At 42.0% G+C, this 23,098-nt stretch overlaps 1 protein-coding gene across 4 annotated transcripts in view; it reads right to left on the bottom strand.

The window, feature by feature from the left end:
- Window positions 1-23,098, bottom strand: part of FHAD1 (forkhead associated phosphopeptide binding domain 1) — a 109,250-nt gene that overhangs the window by 48,822 nt on the left and 37,330 nt on the right. For 3 of the 4 annotated variants that reach the window (XR_005451090.1, XM_038746864.1, XM_038746863.1), the window contains exons 8-14: window positions 19,658-19,788; window positions 17,487-17,561; window positions 15,062-15,166; window positions 10,455-10,562; window positions 8,303-8,386; window positions 7,467-7,619; window positions 6,300-6,495 (exon numbers count right to left, since the gene is read on the bottom strand). Coding sequence is in view for 3 of the 4 variants with exons in the window: in XM_038746864.1 (XP_038602792.1) it covers window positions 6,300-6,495; window positions 7,467-7,619; window positions 8,303-8,386; window positions 10,455-10,562; window positions 15,062-15,166; window positions 17,487-17,561; window positions 19,658-19,788 (852 nt within the window). In the remaining variant the exon portion in view is untranslated. The remainder of the gene's footprint in view (window positions 1-6,299; window positions 6,496-7,466; window positions 7,620-8,302; window positions 8,387-10,454; window positions 10,563-15,061; window positions 15,167-17,486; window positions 17,562-19,657; window positions 19,789-23,098) is intronic. The other variant, XM_038746865.1, reaches the window with a different exon arrangement.

The raw sequence follows: 23,098 nt of genomic DNA, 5'->3' as shown, positions 1-23,098 counted from the left end.
CATATAGAGACGGTCCCTACCCAACAGTGGACTCACAGTCTAGAAGGGGGAGACATATGGAGCTCACAGTTTCAATCCCCATTTTACAGATGAGGTAACTGAGGCCTATAGAAATGAAGTGACTTCCCCAATGTCACACAGCAGACAAGTGGTGGAGATTGGATTAGAACTCATGACCTTCTGATTCCCAGGCCTGTACTCTATCCACTGCACCATGTTCACAGGCTCTGGTCCCAGGGTCCTATCCCAGTCTTGACAGAACTCCTCAAGACCCTATATGTTCCAGACACAAACAGTGTTTAAAGGCAGGAAATTCTTCCTGACCCTGTTAGAGGAAAACAGAAGTATCTAAAGGATAACACAAATAAATTCAACTACGGATTTCTCATAGAGTTGATTATAAACCAGTAGGGTCCATAATAATATTAATAACTGTGGTTTATGTTAAGCGCTATGTGCCAAAACAAACACTGGGGTAAACACAGTATTATCAGATCAAGACACAATCCCTGTCCCATGTGGGGCTCACAGTCTAAGGGGAAGGGAAAATAGGTATTTAATCCCCATTTTGTAGATGTGGGAACTGAGGTACAGAAAAGTGAAATGACTTGCCCCAAGGTCACACATCAAACAAGTGAGGAACCCAAGTCTCCTGACTCATCTCCACTCCCTTCTGCATTGCCCTGACTTACCTTCTTTGTTCTCCCTCCCCCTCCCAGCCCCATCGCACTTAAGTATATATCTGTAATTTTACTTACTTATGTTGGTGTCTGTTTCCCCGCCTTTAGCCTGTGAGCCCATTGTGGGTAGGGAATATCCACTGTTTATTGCTGTACTGTACTTTCCCAAGAACTTAGTACAGTGCTCTGAACACAGTAAGTGATTAATAAATACAATTGAATGAATGAATGACTCCCAGGCCCAGGCTCTTTCAATAATATTTACTGAGCACTTACTGTGAGCAGAACACTGTACTAAGCACTTGGGAGAGTACTATACAACAATAAGCAGACATTGACCTGGCTACCTCTTGATGTCTCCATCTGTCCCTTTCGAAGCTTAAAAATCTCACACCTTACCCATCCATCCTCTTGAAGAGGCTAGAAGGTAATTAATTAGGGATGTAAAACCTTGTTACAAATTTTCAAGTTATGTGGATTACTTAGGACTTTGAAAGAAAGTAAATCTAAAAGAAAAACATTTCTTTCTTTCTTGATCAACTGGAAGTCAAGAGAAGTCAGCCAGTGAGACTGCTTGGCTAACTTTCAAGCTTTTAGGCAGACCACCAGATGATTCTTACCCTTCAACCACACTGAGTGGCAAGGAATTTATTGCTCAGACTCTTGAAAGTAATACCCTCTTGAGCTAAAGTGCTTCATCATCTTTACTTTTCTTTATGTCTTCTAACACTCAGACTCTTAATACATGATTAATTTAGAATGAATGAGGCCGCTTGTGCTCCCCTTAGGGAGAACAATTAGGATTTTACAAACCGTCTTGGTTATTAAACATGTCCAGTTTGTTAGAGTTAGAGCCGGGGTGTCGGGGTCGGGGTGGGGGGCAACTTGGAGAACCTCTCATTCATTCATTCAATTGTATTTATTGAGCGCTTACTGTGTGTACAGCACTGTACTAAGTGCCTGGGAGAGTACAATATAACGATAAACAGACACATTCTCTGCCCACCACGAGCTATCGCCCAGTTGAGTTTTCTGGTGGATGGAAACCAAGCCTAAAGCTGGATTCCTTTCCAGGAGTGCTTGGTAAAGACAAAAAGACAGAATAGGTACCACCCCAGGTCCCTCGGTCTGGAAAAATTAATTCACGTGTCTGCCTCCATTACACATGCAGCTGCCTCTTTAGCCTCTGTCCCTCACCCCTCAACTTCACAGAGGGCAGTAGAGCAATCTTAGTCCAGACATACAGGCTGCTTTATGACCTCCCTTGAGTTGAGTGGAAAGTGCAGGACAGCATTATTATTATTGTGACACCCATCATAATGCCCAACCCATCGGATACCCAAATCTACATCTCCAGGCCTGATCTCTCTCCCTCTCTCCAGTCTCGCGTCTTTTCCTGCCTTCAAGACATCTCTCTTAGCTGTCTTCCTGTCACCTCAAACTTAACATGTCCAAAACAGAGATCCATATCTTCCCACCCAAACCCTGTCCTCCCCCTGACTTTCCCATCACTGTAGATGGCACCATCATCCTTTCTATTTTATAAGCCCATAACCTTAGTGTTATCCTTGACTCCTCTCTGTCATTCAACCTGGATAGTCATCTGTCACCAAATCCTGTTGGTCCCACCTTCACCACACTGCTAAAATCTGCCCTTTCCTCTCCAAACTGCTATCATGTTAATACAATCACTCATCCAATCCTGCCTGGATTACTGCATCAGCCTCCTTGCTGACTTCCCAATCTCCTGTCTGTCCCCACTCCAGTCCATATTTCACTCCACTGCCTGGATCATTTTTCTACCAGAACGTTCAGGACATGTCTAAAAACTCCAGTGGTTGCCTATCCATGTCCTTATCAAACAAAAACTCCTTACTACTGGCTTTAAAGTACTACATCACCTTGCCCCCTCCGACCTCACCTCGTTTCCCTCCTTCTACAATCCAGCCTGCACACTTTGCTCCTCTAGTGCTGACCTTCTCACTGTGCTTCCATCTCACCTGTCTCACCACTGACCCCTAGCCCATGACCAGTCTCTGGCCTGAAATGTCCTCTCTCCTCAAATATGACATACAATTATTTCCCCCCTCCTTTAAAGCCTTATTGAAGGCACATTTCCTCCAGGAGGCCTTCCCAGACTAAGCTCCACTTTTCCTCATCTCACTCCCTTCTGCGTCACCCTGACTTGCTCCCTTTGCTCATCCCCACTCCCAGCCCTACAGCACATATGTATATTATCTCTAACTTTATTTGTTTGTATTGATATCTGTCTACCCATCTCTAGATTGTAAACTCGTTGTGAGCAGGGAATGTCATTGTTTACTGTTGTATGGTAATAATAATAATAATGGCATTTGTTAAGTGCTTACTATATGCAGAGCACTGTTCTAAGTGCTGGGGAGGATACAAGGTGATCAGATTGTCCCAAGTGGGGCTCACAGTCTTAATCCCCATTTTACAGATGAGGTAACTGAGGCACAGAGAAGTTAAGTGACTTGAGTGCTTAGTACAGTGCCCTGCACATAGTAAGCACTCACTAAACACCACTGAATGAATGAATGAATGAATGACAGTAGCCTGGTACACGTATATTTGATCAGTCAATTAATCAATCCAGTCACTTCACTTCTCTTTGCCTCAGTTGCCCCATCTGCAAAATGGGGATTGGAGCTCGAGACTGTAAGCTCGTCTTTAGATTGTAGGCTTGTTGTGGGCAGGGAATATCACTGTTTATTGTTGTCTGTACTCTGCACACAGAAAGCGCTCAATAAATAACATTGAATGAATGATTGTGAGCCCCATGTAAGACAGGGACTGTGTCCAACCTGATTTGCTTGTATCTACCCCAGAGCTTATCAGAATACCCTGGAACGTAGTAAATGCTTAATACCATATTATTATTATTATTATTATTATTACTATTATTATTATTGCAGTGCCTAGACATAGTAAGTGCATAAGTACCATAACTATTATTATTATTATATGATTATTTTCAGGCCAGTTGCATTCTGACCACCCATGTTGGTGAGCTATTCTAGTTGCCTTGCAGGACATGGTGAAAATGCCTATCATTTGCATGAAAGGGGTGTCTGTCAATCACCATGCTACCCATCAGCCCGAAGTTCTTGTCAGGAGATGATCCCCCACTCATGTGGAATTAACCTCATTTTAAAATATGTGTTATGTGCAAGGCTCTCTATTCAGCATTTAGGAAATAGTAATAATAGTGCTTGGTAAGCACTTTCTACATGCCAAGCACTGTTCTAAGTCCCTGTCCCATATGGGGCTCATAGTCTCAATCCCCATTTTACAGATGAGGCAATGGAGGTACAAGTGACTTGCCCAAGGTTACACAGCAGACAAGTGGAGGATCAGAATTAGAACCCAGGTCCTTCTGACTTCCTAGCCCATTTTCTATCCACGAGGCAATACTGCTTCTCCTGTGTTATACACACATACCCCTCCCGCCTCATACATACGTGTACATATATATACATATATACACACATTAATATTTATAATTGTATACATTAATCCTTGGTATTAGAAGATGATGTTACTATAGTGGAACCCCATCTAAGGTTACTGGTAGCTTGAATCAATCAATCAGTGTTACTTACTGAATGCTTACTGTGTGCAGAACAATGTACTAAGCACTTGAGAAAGTACAATACGAGTTGGTAGACATATTCTCTGCCTACAATTGGGAGACAGACATTAATATAAATAAATAATTTACAATATATAGTTTATAGATACTTAAATTTACATGAAATGACCTGTGTATAACTGACAATCCATTTCACTCTGAGAGTGTATAAACATAGTCCTTTCCCTTTAGATTGTAAGCTCTTTGAAGGCAGGGATTGTGTCTACTAACTCGAACTCTCCCCCAAGTACTTAGTACGGTTCTCTGCACATATTAAGCACTCAATAAACACCATTGATTCACTTTGCCATGGTGATGCATTTGTCACTTATAATAGTTTCATATCTGTCTCCCAATCTCCTTGCAAGGAGAATAACCTTCTCTTGATTGCCATTTGTCAGGCTGATCTGGCTACCTCAGTTGTCTCCCATCAATTCACTATTATACCACATTGTTTGAGACTGAACTTCTTATAGCTTTGAAATGACTGCCATCACATTAATACCATACCACATTAATAAGTTGCTACCATGTTAATACAATCGCTCATCCTATCCCACCTGGGTTACTGCATCATCCTCCTTGCTGACCTCCCAGCCTCTGTCTCTGACCACTCCAGTCCACACTTCACTCTGTTGCCAGTTTAATTTTCTACAAAAGCATTTCAGGATATGTTTCCCCCCTCCTCAAAAAACTCCAGTGGTTGCCCATCCACCTCCGCATCAAACAAAAACTCCTCACCATCGACTTTAAAGCACTCAATCACCTTGTCCCCCCCACCTCACCTTGCTACTCTCCTACTACAACCCACTTCACTTCACTGCTCTAATGTTTACCTTCTCACTGTGCCTCGATCTCATCTATCTCACTGCCGCCCTGTCGCTCAAGCCCTGCCTCTGGCCTGAAACACCCTCTCTCCTCAAATCTGACTGACAAATAGTCTCCCCCCTTTTATAGCCTTATTGAAGGCACTTCTCCAAGAGACCATCCCTGACTAAGCCTCCCTTTCCTCTTCTCTTACCCTCTTCTGCATCGCTCTGACTTGCTCCACTGTTCATCCCCCCACCCAGCCCCACAGCACTGATGTCTCATCTGTAATTGATTTATTTATATTAATATGTCTCCCCACCTCTAGACTGTAAGCTCCTTGCGGGTGGGGAATGTGTCTGTTTATTGTTGTATTGTGCTCTCACAAATGCTTAGTGCAGTGCTCTGCACACAGTGAGCGCTCAATAAATACGACGGAATGAATGAATGAATGATTGTTCCTGCCTCCCTGTTTGTGTGCTCCATTCAGAAACAGCCTGATACACACCTTGCATCTGTTGTTGTTTTCTTTAATGGTATTTATTTAGTGCTTACTATGCCCCAAGTACTGTCCTAAACACAGTGTTGATACCAGCTAATGAGGCTGTACAACATCCATGTTCCATATGGGGCTCACATTTTCCACATGAGGTAACTGAGGCCCAGAGAAGTGAAGTGACCTGCCTAAGGTCTCACAGCTAGCAAGTGGCAGAGCCGGGATTAGAACCCAGGTCCTCCTGACTCCCAGGCCTGTGGTCAGTCCACTGGGCCATGCTGCTTCTGTGTTGCATCGTGGTTGCTTTTTAAAAATAGCCCTGGAAGTACCATAGGGGGACGGCACATATGGAAATAGGGCTGGGCATTGGTGTCCTATGGACTAGTTGAACTTTTTGGCTGTCGTGTCCCAGGGTCTCCTAGAGTCTAACTACTAGCCCAGTGAACCCTCCATCATTCTTCTCAAGATTCCTTCCAGCCAAATGACTGTAAAACCTAAATTCAACCTCTAGACTGAGAAGCAGAGTGAGATTGGAGGAGAAGACAATCTTAAACACACCCAAGAAGTTTTCTTCAAAAGATACTCCAGCCCTGTGAGATTTAACAAACAACTGGAAAGTTAGGAAACAGTATGGGAAAATACCACAACAATAAATCTCAGAAACCTTTGTCAGAACTAGATAATTCAATTCCAGTCTCCTGCAGGAGCTGTTCTATTTCTTGTACCAATGACAGCAAGCTGGTTAGAACTTCTACCACAGACTCCTGGATCCACCGAATGGAGGGGTCAATGCGGAGATCCTGAAGGATGCTAAGTTCCCTTCTTAAATCAAGGCTACAGTAAGGCATTTTCAAGGAAGCCTGGAAAAACAAGAGATGAAAGAGAAGCCAGATCCCATTAATTTGGATCAAATACTTTCATGGTGAAAAGTATTGATTCGTGTAATTAATTAAGATACAAGACTTCACTCTGCTAGGAAGCATAGAGCCTTGTGTTACTGCTAAAATTGGCAGTTCCAGGAAGTTATGGAAAAATACGTGTTTCAGAAAATTAGCTTTCCTCATGCTGAAATTTCTACTCAGTACTGTTAAAATTGCTCCCCTCTTAAAGCAGCTGTGATTCCAACAGCACAAATTCATCCTAAAATTCTGTTCAGAGATTACATTTTAAAGAGGCTACTTCCGCACTCTGGTGTGCCCTTTGAAAAAGTGCGTGAAGAAAACAGAGCTTTGTTCTCCAATCTGAGCGTGTGTCAAGGATCCAGGCCTAACATATTCATCAAATCCCCAAATGATTTTTGATTACTTCCAGAGAAAGCAGACCCAGCTGCTAGCTTGGATGCAGATGTGTTTTGTGGCTGTAAAGCACAGTGAGGCCTTTGGGGCCTTTATCCTATGCTTTGATCAAAGCCCAAAGGATAAAACAACATAGCCATTGCTCTGTTAGATTGAAGAGCAGACATCAGCCTTTGAATGGAAACTGCTGGGAAGCTTGCAAAGAGTCAGAGCTTGTTGATTGCTTTAACAGATTAAAAAAATCATCTACCAATTTAAGCTTTCTAAAGGGCTTTTATTTTCTTGCCTGAATCAATCATGCATATTTATTGAGTGCTTACTGTGTGCAGAGCACTGTACTAAGGACTTGACAGAGTACAATTTAACAATATAATACTATTACCCTCAAGCAAGGTAAGATAATGCAGATAGGATAGATTGTCCTGATGTCGCCCACCTTACTCCTTTTACTAGAATTATGCTGGAACCAAATCATTTTTGCAAACAAGAACAGAACTAAACTAACTTGGAATTCATCAAAATATATAGCAAGTGACCTGGCAGGCTTCTAAGGATTTCTTCAATTCCTTGATGTGCTCAGACATTTCTTCCTCTTTTAAATTCCTGGACAGGATTTCCTCCTGCAGTGCTTGTTTCCTCTGCTGGAAGTTGACGTGGTCCGCAATGACCTGACTAATCTTCTGTATTAACTGGCAAGACAAAATGGGCCAAGCACAGGAAGGAATAATAATGTAACCCAGTGGCAATCAAACCTACCAGCCACTGAGCCATTTCACAATGAACACGTTAGAAAACTCATCCTGCACAAAGCCAATTCCTCTTGAAAAATGATAATGGAATTTAAAATAGATATGTGGGAGGTTGGGGTAAATAAGACTGAACCGTCCACTTTGATTTCTACAAAAATGTTACAAGATTGTTGAGGATTTTCCTTGAAAAAAATCCCAGTTGGTTAAATTGAAAATAAATTATATTAAAACCAAACAAAACTTATGGCGTACCAACAGAGGGGAATGTATTTTCCATTTACACAAACAGGAGCATATAATAATAATAATGATGGCATTTATTAAGTGCTTACTATGTGCAAAGCACTGTTCTAAGCGCTGGGGAGGTTACAAGGTGATCAGGTTGTCCCACGGGGGGCTCACAGTCTTAATCCCCATTTTATAGATGAGGTAACTGAGGCACAGAGAAGTGAAGTGACTTGTCCAAAGTCACACAGCTGACAATTGGTGGAGCAGGAATTTGAACCCATGACCTCTGACTCCAAAGCCCATGCTCTTTCCACTGAGCCATGCTGCACTTGTAGCTCGAGTCTCAAATATACAAACCAAAAAGCAGAATCAGGTTGTTTGAGGTCTTGACCCACCTGTTGATTTGGAATCGTCTTTTCTGGAACTGCCTTTTCTCGCCCATAAATGGCTTCAATAATTTGACTTCTGAAGTGCTCCAGCTGAAGCAGAACAGAAGAATGAAACATAAGGTAACAGAAATTATTAGAGACCAGTTGGACTGGTCTGGCTTCCTTACTGCAAAGCTGGGAAAAATCAATATGGAGGACAGCCCCATTCAATTATTATTTTATTAATCAATTAATTTTTCATGGTATTTGTTATGCATTTACTATGTGCCAGGTTCTGTACTAGTGCTGGGGCAGACACAACCTAATCAGTTTGGACACAGTCTATGTACCACATGATGCTCACAGTCTTAATCCCCATTTTACAGATGAGGTAACTGAGGCACAGAGATGTGAAGTGGCTTGCCCAAGGCCACACAGCAGACAAGTGGTAGAAGCCGGATTAGAACCCACGTCCTCTGATTCCCAAGCCTGTGCTTTTTCCGTTAAGCCACTCTGCAACTACCCCAGAGCTTAGAACAGTGCCAGATATATAAGTGCCAAACAAATACCATAAAAAAAATGATAGATATAAAACACCCAGTCCCAGAAAAGGAGCGTACCATCTAATGGGGGAGAGAAATGGAAATACACTGCTAAAGATACAGTAGGTAAAAGAGTAAAAGTGGAGTTAAAAATAAAAATGGAAGTAAGTATTTAACTAAGTGAACAGTAAAACAAACATGTATGCTAAGGGCAGCTGATGTGGGGGTGGCATGACAGGAGGATGAGGATTAATCAGGGAATCCTGGAAGACAGCATTTTAGGAGGGTATAGAAAGGAGAGAGAGAGAGAGAGAGAGACTTGGCTTAGCAGATTTGAGGAGGGAAGTGCAAAGGGAAAAGACATGAGCAATAAATCAGGGACATCAAGAGCTTAATACAGTGTTCTACACACAGCAACTGCTCAATAAATATCATTGTTGATGATGATATCCCGGCTCTGCCGCTTGTCAGCTGTGTGACTTTGGGCAAGTCATTTCACTTCTCTGTGCCTCAGTTACCTCATCTGTAAAATGGGGACTAAGACTGTGAGCCTCATGAGGGACAACCTGATCACCTTGTATCCTCCCCAGCACTTAGAACAGTGCTTTGCATATAGTAAGTGCTTAACAAATGCCATTACTATTATTATTATTATAATGATTGTGCTTAAGATTAGACACATTGACATTAGTGTGCTAGAGGGCTGTGTGGTTGTAATCAATCAATCAATCAATCAATCGTATTTATTGAGCGCTTACTATGTGCAGAGCACTGTACTAAGCGCTTGGGAAGTACAAATTGGCATCACATAGAGACAGTCCCTACCCAACAGTGGGCTCACAGTCTAAAAGGGGGAGACAGAGAACTGAACCAAACATACCAACAAAATAAAATAAGTAGGATAGAAATGTACAAGTAAAATAAATAAATAAATAAATAAATAAATAGAGTAATAAATATGTACAACCATATATACATATATACAGGTGCTGTGGGGAAGGGAAGGAGGTAAGACGGGGGGATGGAGAGGGGGACGAGGGGGAGAGGAAAGAAGGGGCTCAGTCTGGGAAGGCCTCCTGGAGGAGGTAAGAAAATAGTTGCATGAAAATAGTGTGAACCTCATCTGAACAGGTCTACATTTTCATTATTTTTCCCACTCATCAATGTAGCATAGGCAAAATTTCCTTTACAAGTACCCTGCACCTTTTGATTGAGCTAGGTTGACACTGGAAAACCTCTTTTCAATAAGCTATTTTGTGCGCATTCATTTTCCTGGATAGCATCTCAAAAATCCAAATACCATCTTTATGTGCCTCATTTTTCTTCACCAGAAGCATTTTTTAAATGGAACTGAATGTTTCAAGCACATTTGGTGTTTCAAACACATTAGTCTGCTAATTCCCTGTGTCCAGGGAATCATGTCTACAAGCTCTGCTGTATTGTACTCTCCCAAGCCCTGAATATAGTGCTCAGCACATAGTAAGCAGTCAAAAAACACAACTGATTGATTGACTGATTCATAGGAGAGTTAAGTGAGGGACAGTTAGAAGATTTGTGGGAGGAGTGAAGAGTGTGAGCTGGCTTGAAGACGACAGTGGAAAAATAAGAAGGAGCTGTCTGGGTGAGAACCTGTTTACCTGAAAAGTTGCCTTCTCTAAATTTGCTTTAATGAGGAGCTCTCTACATGCCATCTCCTTCAGCTCCAGTGATTTTCTCTTGGATTCTTCCTGAACCTCTTTCTCAACCTGAGGGGAAAGGTGGTTCAAATGATCATGCTTCTGTAATCAATCAATCAATCAACAATCAATCATATTTAATTAGTGCTTACTGTGGGCAGAGCACTGTACTAAGTGCTTGGGAGAGATGTGTTCCCTGCTCACAAGGAGCTCACAGTCTAGAGGGGGAGACAGACATTAAAATATATCATGGATGTGCATGTAAGTGGGGTGAATTAGGGTTACAAATCCAAGTGCAAGGGTGACATAGAGGGAGAGGGAGTAAGGGAAATTATGGTTTAGTTGGGGAAGGCCTCTTAGTACTACTATAATCCACTCTGTGGGAAGCTATGGGTTACTAGTCTCCAGGAAGGTAGGGGTTTCCTCATTTCTTCTAACAGCAAATATGAAGTAGGAAAGCAGCATGGTGTAGTGGATAGAGCATGGGGCTGGGAGTCAGGAGGCCATAGGTTCTAATCCCGGCTCCACCACTTGTCTGCTGTGTGGCCTTGGGCAAGTCACTTCACTGGGCCTGTTACCTCATCTGTAAAATGGGGATTAAGACTGTGAGCACCATGTGGGACAACCTGATTACCTCGTATCCTCTCCAGATCTTAGAACAGTGCTTGGCACATAGTAAGCACTTAACAAATGCCATTATTATTATTATTATTATTTGTTAAGCACTTACTATGTGCCAAGCACTGTTCTAAACTCTGGGGGGAGGGATACAAGGTAATAAGGTTGTCCCACATGGGATTAAGACAGTGAATTCACTGGCTTAATCCCCATTTTAAAGATGAGGTAACTGAGGCCCAGAGAAGTTAAGTGACTTGCCAAAAGTCACACAGCTGATAAGCGGCCGAGCCGGGATTAGAACCCATAACCTCTGACTCCCAAGCCTGGGCTCTTTCCACTGAGCCACGCTGCTTCTCCTGCTTAGGCTGTGAGTCCAATGGGGGACAGGGTCAGTGTCCAACCTGATTATCTTGCATCTACACCAGCGTTTAGAACAGTGCCTGACAAATAGTCAGTGCTTTACAAATACCATAAAATAAAGTGTAGGTGATGTTGAGAAGATCTTCCCAGGGCAAAAATGGCCCTCCCTACTGAAGGAGAAAAGAGAGGGTGTGCTGCTGCTCTCTGCTGGAGTTTTTGACTCCTGCAAGCATTTATTTACAGTTTAGATTGTTTAATGATATTGTCTTCCCAAAGTGGCCTGTGTAAAAGAGCAATGGTTTTGATTTAAATAACAGAAATTTTGTAAATATTTTTGTCTCTTTATGTAAATATTCTTATCTACTATTTCTCCTACCATTAATCTATTTTAATGTCTGTCTTCCCCTATAGGCTGTAAGGTCCTTGTGAGCAGGGATTGCATCTAACCACCTCTGTAGTATTGCATTTTTCAAATGAATCAATTGGTCAGTCAATCATATTTATTGAGAGCTTACTGTGTGCAGAGTATTGTATTAAGCCCTTGGGAAAGTACAAGTAGACACATTCCTGCCCACAACCTGTTTTTAATCTAAAGGAGAGACAGACATTAATATAAATGAATACATTTCAGATGTGTACATAAGTGTTGTGGAGCTAAGGGAGGGGTGAATAAAGGGAGAAATTTTAAATGCAAGGGCAATGCAGGAAGGAGTGGGAGAAGAGGAAGCAACAGCTTAGTTGGGAAAAGCCTTCTGAAAGAAGCAGTGTGGCTTAGTGGAAAAAGCCCAGCCTTCGGAGTCTGAGGTCGTGGGTTCTAATCCCAGCTCTGCCACTTGTCTGCCTTGTGATGTTAGGTAAGTCACTTGACTTCTCTGGGCCTCAGTTGCCTCATCTGTAAAATGAGGATTAAGACGCGAGCCCCACATGGGACAACCTGCTTACCTTGTATCTACCCCAGAGCTTAGAACAGTGCTTGACACATAGTAAGCACTTAACAAATACCATTATTATTATTATTATGTGATTTTAATAAGACTTTGAAGGTGGGAAGAGTGAATTCTATGGGATATGAAGAGGGAGGGAGTTCCAGGCCAGAGGCAGGAGATGGGCGAGAGGTTGGGAGTGAGATAGATGAGACTGAGGTAGAGTGAGTAGGTTGGCATTACAGGTGCCAAGTGTGGGGACTGGGTTGTAGTAGGAAATCAGGGAGGTATGGAAAGAGGGGGTCAGGTGATGAAGAACTTTAAAGTCTATGATGAGGAGCTTCTGTTTGATGTGGAGGTAGATGAGCAACCACTGGAGGTTCTTGAGGAGTGGGGAAACCTAGACTAAACAGTTTTGAGGAAAAATGATATGGGGGAGCAAAGTGATGTAAGGACTGAAGTGGGGAGAGACAGGAGGCACGAAGGTCAGCAACGAGGATGATGCAGTAATCAAAATGGGATAGGATAAGTGGTAGCAGTTTGGACGGTGAGGAAATGAGAGATTTTAGTGATGTTGTGAAAGTTGAACTGACAGGATTTGGTGACAGATTGAATTTGTGGGTTGAATGAGAAAGATGAATCAAGGATGATGCCAAAATTACTGACTTGAGAGACAAGAAAGATGGTGGTGCTGACTACTGTGATGGGAAAGTCACGAGGAGGACAAGGCTTTTGTGGCAATATGAGGAGTTCTGGGTTAGACATGTTAACTTTGAGGTTTGGTGCCCTGAAGTCAGGAGGAAATATGAGATTAAAGAGAAGGAGAGAGACCAGGCTTGAGATGAAGATTTGGGAATAGTCCAAAATACCTAGTACAGTGCTATGCACCCAGTAAGTGCTCAATAAATACTATTGATTGATTGCTGAAGGTTCTGGTTTCTATTTCTCATCTGTAAAATGGGCATTAAGACTGTGAGCCCCCCGTGGAACAACCTGATCACCTGATCACCATATAACTTCCCCAGCACTTAGAACAGTGCTTTGCACATAGTAAGCACTTAATAAATGCCATCATTATTATTATTATTACTTATGACAGTGCTTTGCACAAAGTAAGCACCCAAAAAACACAGTAACAATAAAAATAACAATAATAATGTGCAGTATAGCGCTATGGGTAGGTTAGCTAACTCCTCAGTAGCATCATGTTGTCTTTCCAAAAGAGAGGCTAAATCATTTGGAAAAATTAATTCTATTGTTCCCAGGAATGAGTCAGATTGCTCCAAAGTGACAGAGCACTAGTTGTCTGATAAAAGAAAAATATAGCCAAGGACTTATCATATTGATGTTTTATCATTTTGGGTTAGAGTTATAGACTTGGGTCTGATTCCTGGCTCTATCACTGATTTACTATGTGACCCCCTCTTTACCTCTCTGGGTCTCAGTTCTCCATTTGAAAAATGTTGAGAGTATATGTAATATCTGCTACCACTCAATTCACAGGGGAGGTGATAATGAAAGAAACAGGGTAGAAAGTCATTAACAACCCTCAGTTGTCTGAAGATTAGTTATCTGGTCTGAGACTAGTTTAGATAACCAAACAAAATAGGACTTAGATCTAATGGAGATAGTAAAACTAATTATGTTCGGTTATCCAAATTTTCAATTATCTGAGATAGCCTCAATCCCAAATACCTGATCCTAGTTAGTTTGGATAATTGGCTTCTGCATCACCTAGGTGCTTGGATCTCTACTTTTCAAGTGCTTGATATTCACCCCATCTTCAGCCCCAGAGCACTTATGTACATATCCATAATTTATTTTTAAATGTGACTGCCCCAATTTGTTTTTAAATGTGACTACCTCTCTAGACTATAACCCTTCCCGGGCACAGAAGGTCTCTAACAACTCTGTTGCAGTTTATTCTCCTTGAATAAGGAGTGCTTGGTAATAATAATAATAGTATTTATTAAGCGCTTACTATGTGCAAAGCACTGTTCTAAGCATTGGGGAGGTTACAAGGTGATCAGGTTGTCCCATGGGGCTCCCAGTTTTAATAACCATTTTACAGATGAGGTAACTGGCACAGAGAAGTTAAGTGAGTTGCCCAAAGTCACACAGCTGACAGTTGGTGGAGTCAGGATTTGAACCCATGACCTCTGACTCCAAAGCCTGTGCTCTAGTGCTCAATAAATACCACTGATGGACTGATTGGCTTTCTACTGTTCCATACATGAAGCACGTGGTGCCCCTTGGCAGAAATTCACTTGTGTTACTACTTTTATTCTTTTACCAGAGGCTTAATTTAGAAAGCCACCACATCATGGCCCAGTTCCAAGGCAAACAGGGATGATAACTTAGAAATCCCCCAGGGCTGGGCTGAAGAAGGGGTGAAAAACAATAACAGGAAAAGTGCTTGAATCCCTGGCATGACTAAAATGGCTGCTGGTTGTTATCTCAGTATCTTGTGGTAGGAAACTACAGTTATTCCATTTTCCAGGTAGGGACCCCAAAACTTGAAGCAGTCAAATGAACACCAAGTGGGTCAGTGACAGAGCCAGAAATTGATCCAGTCTGTCTGCTTGATCTCTAGGTCAGTGTTCTCTGACATCTTACTGCTCGTTGTACATAAACCACTCCGCATGGAGAAAGCCTACAGTGGGAAACCTTAGTGTTTTCTTCCAGCCTCTTCATGGCCATTTTCTGCTCTATCTGGCTCTTGTCTATCTCTTCCTGCAGTCTTTTCATTTCTCGCTCCATCTCTGTGATGCGCTGCAGGAGTTTCGATAAAACAGAAACAGCATAATGTGTCTTTCTATTTGACAGTTGTAACGATTTACCAATAATAATAATAATGATAGAAATAATAGTATTTGTTAAATGCTTACTATGTGCCAGGCACTGTAGTAAGAGCTTAGGTAGATACAAGCAAATCGGGTTGAACACAGTCCCTGTCCCACATGGGGCTCACAGTCTTAATCCCCATTTTACAGATGAGGGAACTGAAGCTCAGAGAAGCTAAGTGACTTGCCCAAGGTCACATAGCAGACAAGTGGCTGAGCTGGGATTAGAACCCAGGTCCTTCTGACTCCCAGGCCCGTATTCTAACCACTAGGCAAAGCTGCTTCTCTACCCAAGTCTCGATGAGTTCATTAAGTTGAAAACTATTACCGTTGGGTTCAGCTATTTCATTTTTTCATTTTTTACATGTCTTTAATATTTAATTATCATATAGGATGGGCTGGATTTATAGTAGAAAAGGGAAGCAGCTATTACAGGTGATTTATTTTGAATGTAAATATTAGTGCAGTGTTTATCATGCAAAATATCCACCAATTCATTAGTCTTCACCACCAAGGAGTATTTCTAAATTCAAAATTCAGGCATACCTTTCTAAGGCAGGATAAGCACTTCAAAGAAACAGGTAAACTTTGATACAACCTAGTATTGATTTTGGTGAATGGGAAGCCCTCATTTCTTCTACTCCTACTCCCTTCTCTGTCATCTTTGCACTCGGATTTCCACCATTTATTCTCCCGTCCCTCAGCCCTACAGAATTTATGTACCTATCCGTAATGTGTTTATTTATATTAATATCTGTCACCCTCTCTAGACTGTCAGTTTGTTGCGGGCAGGCAATGTGTCTATCAATTCTGATGTATTGCACTCTATCAAACACTTATTACAGTGCTCTGTACATAGTAGTGCTCAGTTAAAACAATTGATTGATTGATAGATGAATTTTTGCTGGGGTGTGACTATCAGAGCCAGGGGAGCTCAGTTTGAGAAAATCTTTGTGTGGTATTCACATGTGTTATATGTGTACATTGAGCGTGACAGGTACCATGCTGGCTAAGCATGGAAATTTCTGTGCCACAATCCATATAGTCAAGGTATGGCAACACTGATAGTTCCAATATCTTTAGTACTCACAGGAGAACATCACAAACAATGGACTAAATAATTTAATTTTTTTATGATATTTGTTAAGTGCTTACTATGTGCCAGACACCGTACTAAGCACTGGGTTACATCCAATCTTACCAGGCTAGACCCAGTCCTTGTCTCATATGGGGCTTACAGTCTTAATCCCCATTTTTAAGATGAAGCACAGAGAAGTTATGTGACATGCTCGAGGTGACACGGCAGAGAAGTGGTGGAGCCAGGATTAAAACCCAGGCCCATGCTCTATTCATCACAAACAGTGGACAAAGTAATTTTAATGTTCTACAGCAGAGCTTTTATAGGTACTCAATCAATCATATTTACTGAGCACATACTGTGTGCAGAGCACTGTGTTAAGTATTTGGTAGAGTAAACTACAATGCTATAATGAGAAGCACCATGGCCTAGTGGACAGAGCACAGGCCTGAGAGTCAGAAAGACCGGTTCTAATCCTGGCTCAGCCACTGCTCTGCTGTGTGGCCTTGGGAAAGTCACTTCACTTCCCTCTGCTTCATTTACCTCATCTGTAAAATGGGGATGGAGACAGTGATCCCATGTGGGACAGGGACTCTGTCCAACATAATTTGCTTGTATCCAAGTAAGCGCTTAACAAATGCAACAATTATTATAATAATATAACAGACACATTCCTTGCCCACAGTGAGCTCACAGTCAGATAGTCCAAGCACTAAAGTAGTGACAGGCAATGGCTTCTTGCTGGGCTCCCTAAGGGGAGCTCAAGAAGGGGCAGACAAGAAGAGACACTGCTCCTGTTCCTCCTGTTGCTGCTACTACTACTGCCCCTGGCAGCACCTGCTTCTTGGGTTTTTCAGTGAGCTAGCCAATGAAGCAAGGAGCCCAGCGAGACACCAGCAGAGGCAGCAGGATCAACTGGAGCTCATTCTTTTCTCAGCCGCTCCATGACCTGCTGCTTTGCCCCACCACAAATTATTAGCTTGGGTCCTGTATTTCTGTGGGTGTGAAGGGAGGGGTTCTTTTGGTGAAATAAAGATCCAGCTTCTAAAATTCTTGATATGAAAAGGTTGCAGGTGAAGCCCGTGGCTTCTAACAATTGGTTTCACCGACATTCTGAATGTGCACTTCAAGGTTTTGAATGGACGGCAAATAACAATGAGAATTAACTCACATTTTTACAAGCTCTTAGTTCTTTTTCCTTTGCTTCTGAGTTATTTTTCTTAATTTCCTCTTTCAGGCTTGAGCACTGGCAAGGACAGGTTGAAAGAAGGAAGTTGTCAGATGAAAAGCAGACACTCAGGGTTGGTTTTTCATTTTGGACAACTTTCATTCCCTCCCAAAGTAATAATAACAACAAAAACAATAATAATAAAAGAATAATAATAATAATAATGGTGGTATTTGTTAAGCATTTTTAGGTGCCAAACACTACTAAGCACTGGGGTAGAATCAGATTGACCACCCATCTCTGTCCCACACAAGAAGCAGTGTGGCTTAGTACAAAGAGCATGGGCTTGGGAGTCAGAGGACGTGGGTTCAAAACTCAGCTCCACCACTTGCCAACTGTGTGACCTTGGACAAGCCATTTCACTTCTCTTTGCCTCAATTACCTCATCTGTAAAATGGGGATTAAGACTGTGAGCCCCACGTGGGACAACCTAATTATCTTGTATCTACCCTAGTGCTTAGAACAGTGATTGGCACATAGTAGGTGCTTAAATATAATAATGATAATAACAATAATAATAACAGGGCTCACAGTCAATCAGTCACTCATATTTCCTGAGCGCTGTGCAGAGCAGAAAGTGCTTGGGAGGCCACAATATAATAATATAATATAAACAATAAACAGACACAGTCCCAGCTCACAGTGAGTTTACAGTCTACAGGACTAGAAAGAGCAGGGAGCAAAGGAATTTAATTTCCATTTTACAGATGAGGAAATGGAGGCACAGAGAAATTAAGACACTTGCCAAGGTCACATTGAGGGTGAGTGGCAGAACTGGGATTAGAATTTGGGTTTCCTGACTCCCAGTCCTGAGCTCTTTCTATTTGGGCCTCACTGTTTCTCAAATGAAATAATTGTCACTAATCCAAGTTTCACAAAACCAGAGCCCTTGAGCTTGAAGCATCAAAGATCACTTTGTGCAGTAACCCCTAGCCACCAACTAGTTCAGATCTCCTGACTCACCAACACAGAAACAGTATCACTCAAAGACAGAGGTCAGGGAATACAGTTTACAGTTTTCTTCAGGAAACTTGGCTGTGAAACAAGAGAAAAAGCCACCTTTACAAATCTGGATTAGCCCCACCTACTAAGTGGGGTGACCACTGAATTTAATGTCAAATAAAAACCTTTATTAAGCATCCGTTGTACTTGTCACAATCCAAAAAGAAGGTCCCTACCCAGCAGGATTTTGCAATCTAGTGAAAAATGCCAGAGCTGAATACAGTAGGGTGAGGTTAAAGATCAACTTAAGAGGAAGGATTTTTTCAAAACCCTACCCTACCCATGACCCAGAGGAAACAGCATGGGCTTAGTCAGGGGATCTGTGTTCTACTCCTGACTCAGCCACTTCTCCTCTGTGTGACCTTGGACAAGCAATTTAATTTCTCTGTGATCCAGTTTCCTCATCTGTAAAATGAAGATTTGATATTTGTTCTCCATCTTACTCGGACTGTGAGCCCCATGTGGGATAGGGACCTGATTATCTTGTATCTACCCCAGCAATTACTACAGTGTTTGACACATAGTAAGTGCTTGATAAATACCATAATAATAAAAAATTGCTTATAACTTTTCACATCTGCCAACTGTCAAATTTCCTGATCTTGGCTTCAGCCACTAAAGTGGGTGAAAGAAATCTGCAGAGGGAGGGTGGAGCAGAGGTGAAGTTGACTATTGACAGAATAGAGAAGCAATGTGGCCTAATGGATAGATGCTGGGCTTGGGAGTCAGAAGGGCCTGGGTTTTAATCCTGGCTCTGCCCTTTGTCTGCTGTGTGACCTTGGGCAAGTCACTTGACTTCTCTGTGCCTCAGTTACCTCATCTGCAAAATGAGGATTAAGACTGTGCCTCACATGAAACGGGGACTGTGTCTGACCCAGCACTTAGTACAGCCTCGTTCATAGTAAGTGGTTAACAAATACCATTTAATAAAAATAGTGTTTTAAACCAGCCCTCACCCTAGAAAGGGGAGTTGAGGGCCAACTTCGGTGACTTCATGGTAGCAAATAGAAACACTCCTTGTTTAGAAGATTTGCACCAAATATTGGAAGGCTATGGATAATTTTTACCCCCACAGGGTCATTAATGAGCAAAAAATGGTAGCATATATTCACTCTGGCAATAATGGCTGCAAGTTGATGATCCTTTTCCCTGTTTTCATTCTCCAGCCTGTCCACATCCTGCTTGAGGTGCTGAATCTGCTGCTCCTTTGCTGCAATGTCGTTTTGCAAACTGGTCACTAGGGCTGAAAAAAGAGGTATTGAGGTCAAAGAGCAGAAAACTAGAAACTGGAAGGATTTGGAGTTCACTTTGTCTCTCTATTTATCAGAGAGGCATCAACAAGCTGAGCTGCAGGGAAAAAAAAGCAGCAGCAGCAGACTACAAGGTCTTTTCTGAACTCTGGCTTCAAAGGAGCCTGAAATGTAATGGCAAGCCTCCAAATCCCCAAATTGTTTTGTCCATTGCGGAGTGATTGATATCAAAGCCAAACCACTTTCTCCCCAGACATATTTTGTTCTTGGAGTGGGCTGACACCTCTGGGCATGGACTTGCTTTTCTACTTAGGAAAATAATAATTCTAACCAATAGGAATGTGGCAGGAGAGGTTCCAAAGGACTCTTTACAGAAAATATAATCACTTGTTATATTTTTCTTGGGGAATGAAATATTGAAAAATGAAAGGAAATAGTTATTTTTGATAAAACACCTAGAAATAATGATAATCATCTAAATTTAGTTCATTATCTTTCATATTGGAAAACGATGCCACTGATGATGAAATTTACCCATGAGTACAGATGTAGCTGAAGAGGCCTATAATCCCTAACAAACAGTGCACCTGTGATATATTTTGTGTCTAAACCAAAGAATATTACTAGTGACTGCAAGAAATTCACTGTTTGGCTAACTTTCTGAAAGCTTAGAACTGAACTTCAAAGGCTGCAACCTCCTTCTTGACTGGGGACAAAGGAAGGCAATTTAGAGTTAATTTACAGCAGGAACATTTGAAATTAGACCCCAGAAAGTACATCCTGAGAGTGATGGCTATAAGACACTTGGATGGGTTAGGAAGGCTGACTGCAATGTTTTTCCTTGGAGATTGAAAAAATAAAAGGGGGATAGACTCTCATCTGCCTGAGATGGAAATAATAGGGATTCTCCTGGAGCCGGGGCATAGACTAGAAGGCTCACAAGGATCTAAATGATAAGACTAGCCTGGTGATAAAAAAGTATTTTAGTCTTCAGCTCTCTAAAGTCCTTTCATTTCAAATGTTTCCTTTTATTTGGAGCTAAGCTTCTATCCTTTCTTTATAACCCTATTTTGCTGGACATTTCCATTCCTGTGTCCAGAAACTTTGTTTCTCAGAGGGCATCCCATTTTCCCCGGACACAAAGGATATTTTCAGACAGACATTTATGACAGCAGCAAATGAGGGCAGTTTGTTCAAGAGGAACTACAATACGTTATCCTTTTCCAAAACAACCAGAGAAACTCTTACTTAGACTGTGAGCCCCATGTGGGACAGGGACTGTGTCCAATCTGATAAAATTGTAGCTATCCCAATTTTAGCTACATTGGGAACATTGTAACACTGTACTAATCCTGTACAGTGTTGGGCACATAGTAAGCACTTAACAAATGCCAGCGTGGCCTAATGGATAAAGCATGGGCCTGGAAGCCAAAGGACCCAAGTTCTAATACTGGCTACAACACAATAATAATAATAATAATAATAATAATGGCATTTATTAAGTGCTTACTATGTGCAAAGAACTGTTCTAAGCGCTGGGGAGGTTACAAGGTGATCAGGTTGTCCCACGGGGGCTCACAGTCTTAATCCCCATTTTACAGTCAAGGTAACTGAGGCCCAGAGAAGTTAAGTGACCTGTCCAACGTCACACAGCCGACAAGTGGCAGAGCCGGGATTTGAACCCATGACCTCTGAATCCAAAGCCCGGGCTTTTTCCACTGAGCCACGCTGCTTCTCCTAACACTTGCCTGTCATATGACACTGGGCAAGTCACTTAACGTCTCTGTGTCTCAGTTCCCTCAATGGCAAAATGAGGATACAATGCCTGTTCTTCCTTCCACTTAGACTGTAAACCCTGTGTGGGATTGGGACTGAATCTGTCCTAATTTACATGTATCTTCTCCAGTGCTTTGAACAATGCTAGATACAGAGTAACCATTTAATAAATACCATAAAAAAACCCAAACAATTTTCAAGACCTATTTTAGAGTCAACTATTGCTCTCAAGCCATGAAAGGATGCACCTTAATGACAATTTGGATTGACAACTGGCCTCTGACACCACTGATTAATCAGTTTTGCAGTTAGATATTTGCCAGTGAGCTTGGGACCAGAAATAACTGATAGAAGTTGAAGAGGCTGGGAGAAGGTAAGCTGCTGTTTTTAACTTTTCACCTGCCACAGCAATAATGCTTGGCAACTCCATGGAACTACTGACCCTTAGCTGAAATAGAGCACAGAATGGCCTACTGGATAGAGCACTGGCCTGGGACTCAGAAGGACCTTCATTCTAATCATGCCTCTACCACCTCTCTGCTGTGTGACCTTGGGCAAGTCACTTAACTCCTCTGTGCCTCAGTTACACTCATCTGTAAAATGGAGATTAAGACTTTGAGCCCCATGTGAGTCAGGTATTGTGTAAAATCTGATCATCTTATATTTACCCCAGTGCTTAGAACAGTGCTTGATACATAGTAAATACTAACAAACACCCTTATTATTATTATTATTAGTACTACAAGCTTTAATTTACGGGGGAGGAAATAGAGACACAGAACATTTAAACAATTTATCCCAGCTGTCCTGGTATATAATTCTCTGGAGAACACACAAATGCTTGGGCTTTCACTCTCCTGTTCACCATACGCAATTTCCCCAGCCTTCAGTCTACACCCCTGTAGAGAGTGCTCGACATGTGACCATTCAAGCCTCACGCCGAACCAATTTAAATGCTTGACAACTGACTGCCAATTACTAGGCAGTCCACTAAGCTTTTGGAGTATCTGGATTCAGATTAAAGGCTCAGATTTATCACCTGCTTGAAATAAGGAACCAGCATCTAACAATGACTGTGATATTTTTATTCAGTTCCACAGGAATAAAAACACATAATAATACTAATAATAATAATAATGGTATTTGTTAAGCACTTACTACGTACAAAGCACGATTCTAAGCGCTGGGGGGGATACAAGGTGATCAGGGTGTCCCACGTGGGGCTCACAGTCTTAATCCTCATTTTACAGATGAGGGAACTGAGGCTCAGAGAAGTGAAGTGACTTGCCCAAGATCACAAAGCAGACATGTGGGGGAGGCGCGATTAGAACCCATGAACTCTGACTCCCAAGCCTGTGCTCTTTCTACCGAGCCATGCTGCTTCTCTAAGCCCTTGGAAAGTACAAGTCGGCAACATATAGAGACGGTCCCTACCCAACAACGGGCAGATGGGACGGGGACCACGCCCCACCCGATTTGCTGCTATCCAGTCCGGCACTTAGTACAGAGCCAGGCACCTAGCAAGCA

The sequence above is a fragment of the Tachyglossus aculeatus genome, chromosome 5 (assembly GCF_015852505.1).
Source record: "Tachyglossus aculeatus isolate mTacAcu1 chromosome 5, mTacAcu1.pri, whole genome shotgun sequence".
Taxonomy (NCBI): Eukaryota; Metazoa; Chordata; class Mammalia; order Monotremata; family Tachyglossidae; genus Tachyglossus; species Tachyglossus aculeatus.
Note: the sequence above shows the minus strand (reverse complement) of the source record. Positions and strands in the feature narration are given on the sequence as shown.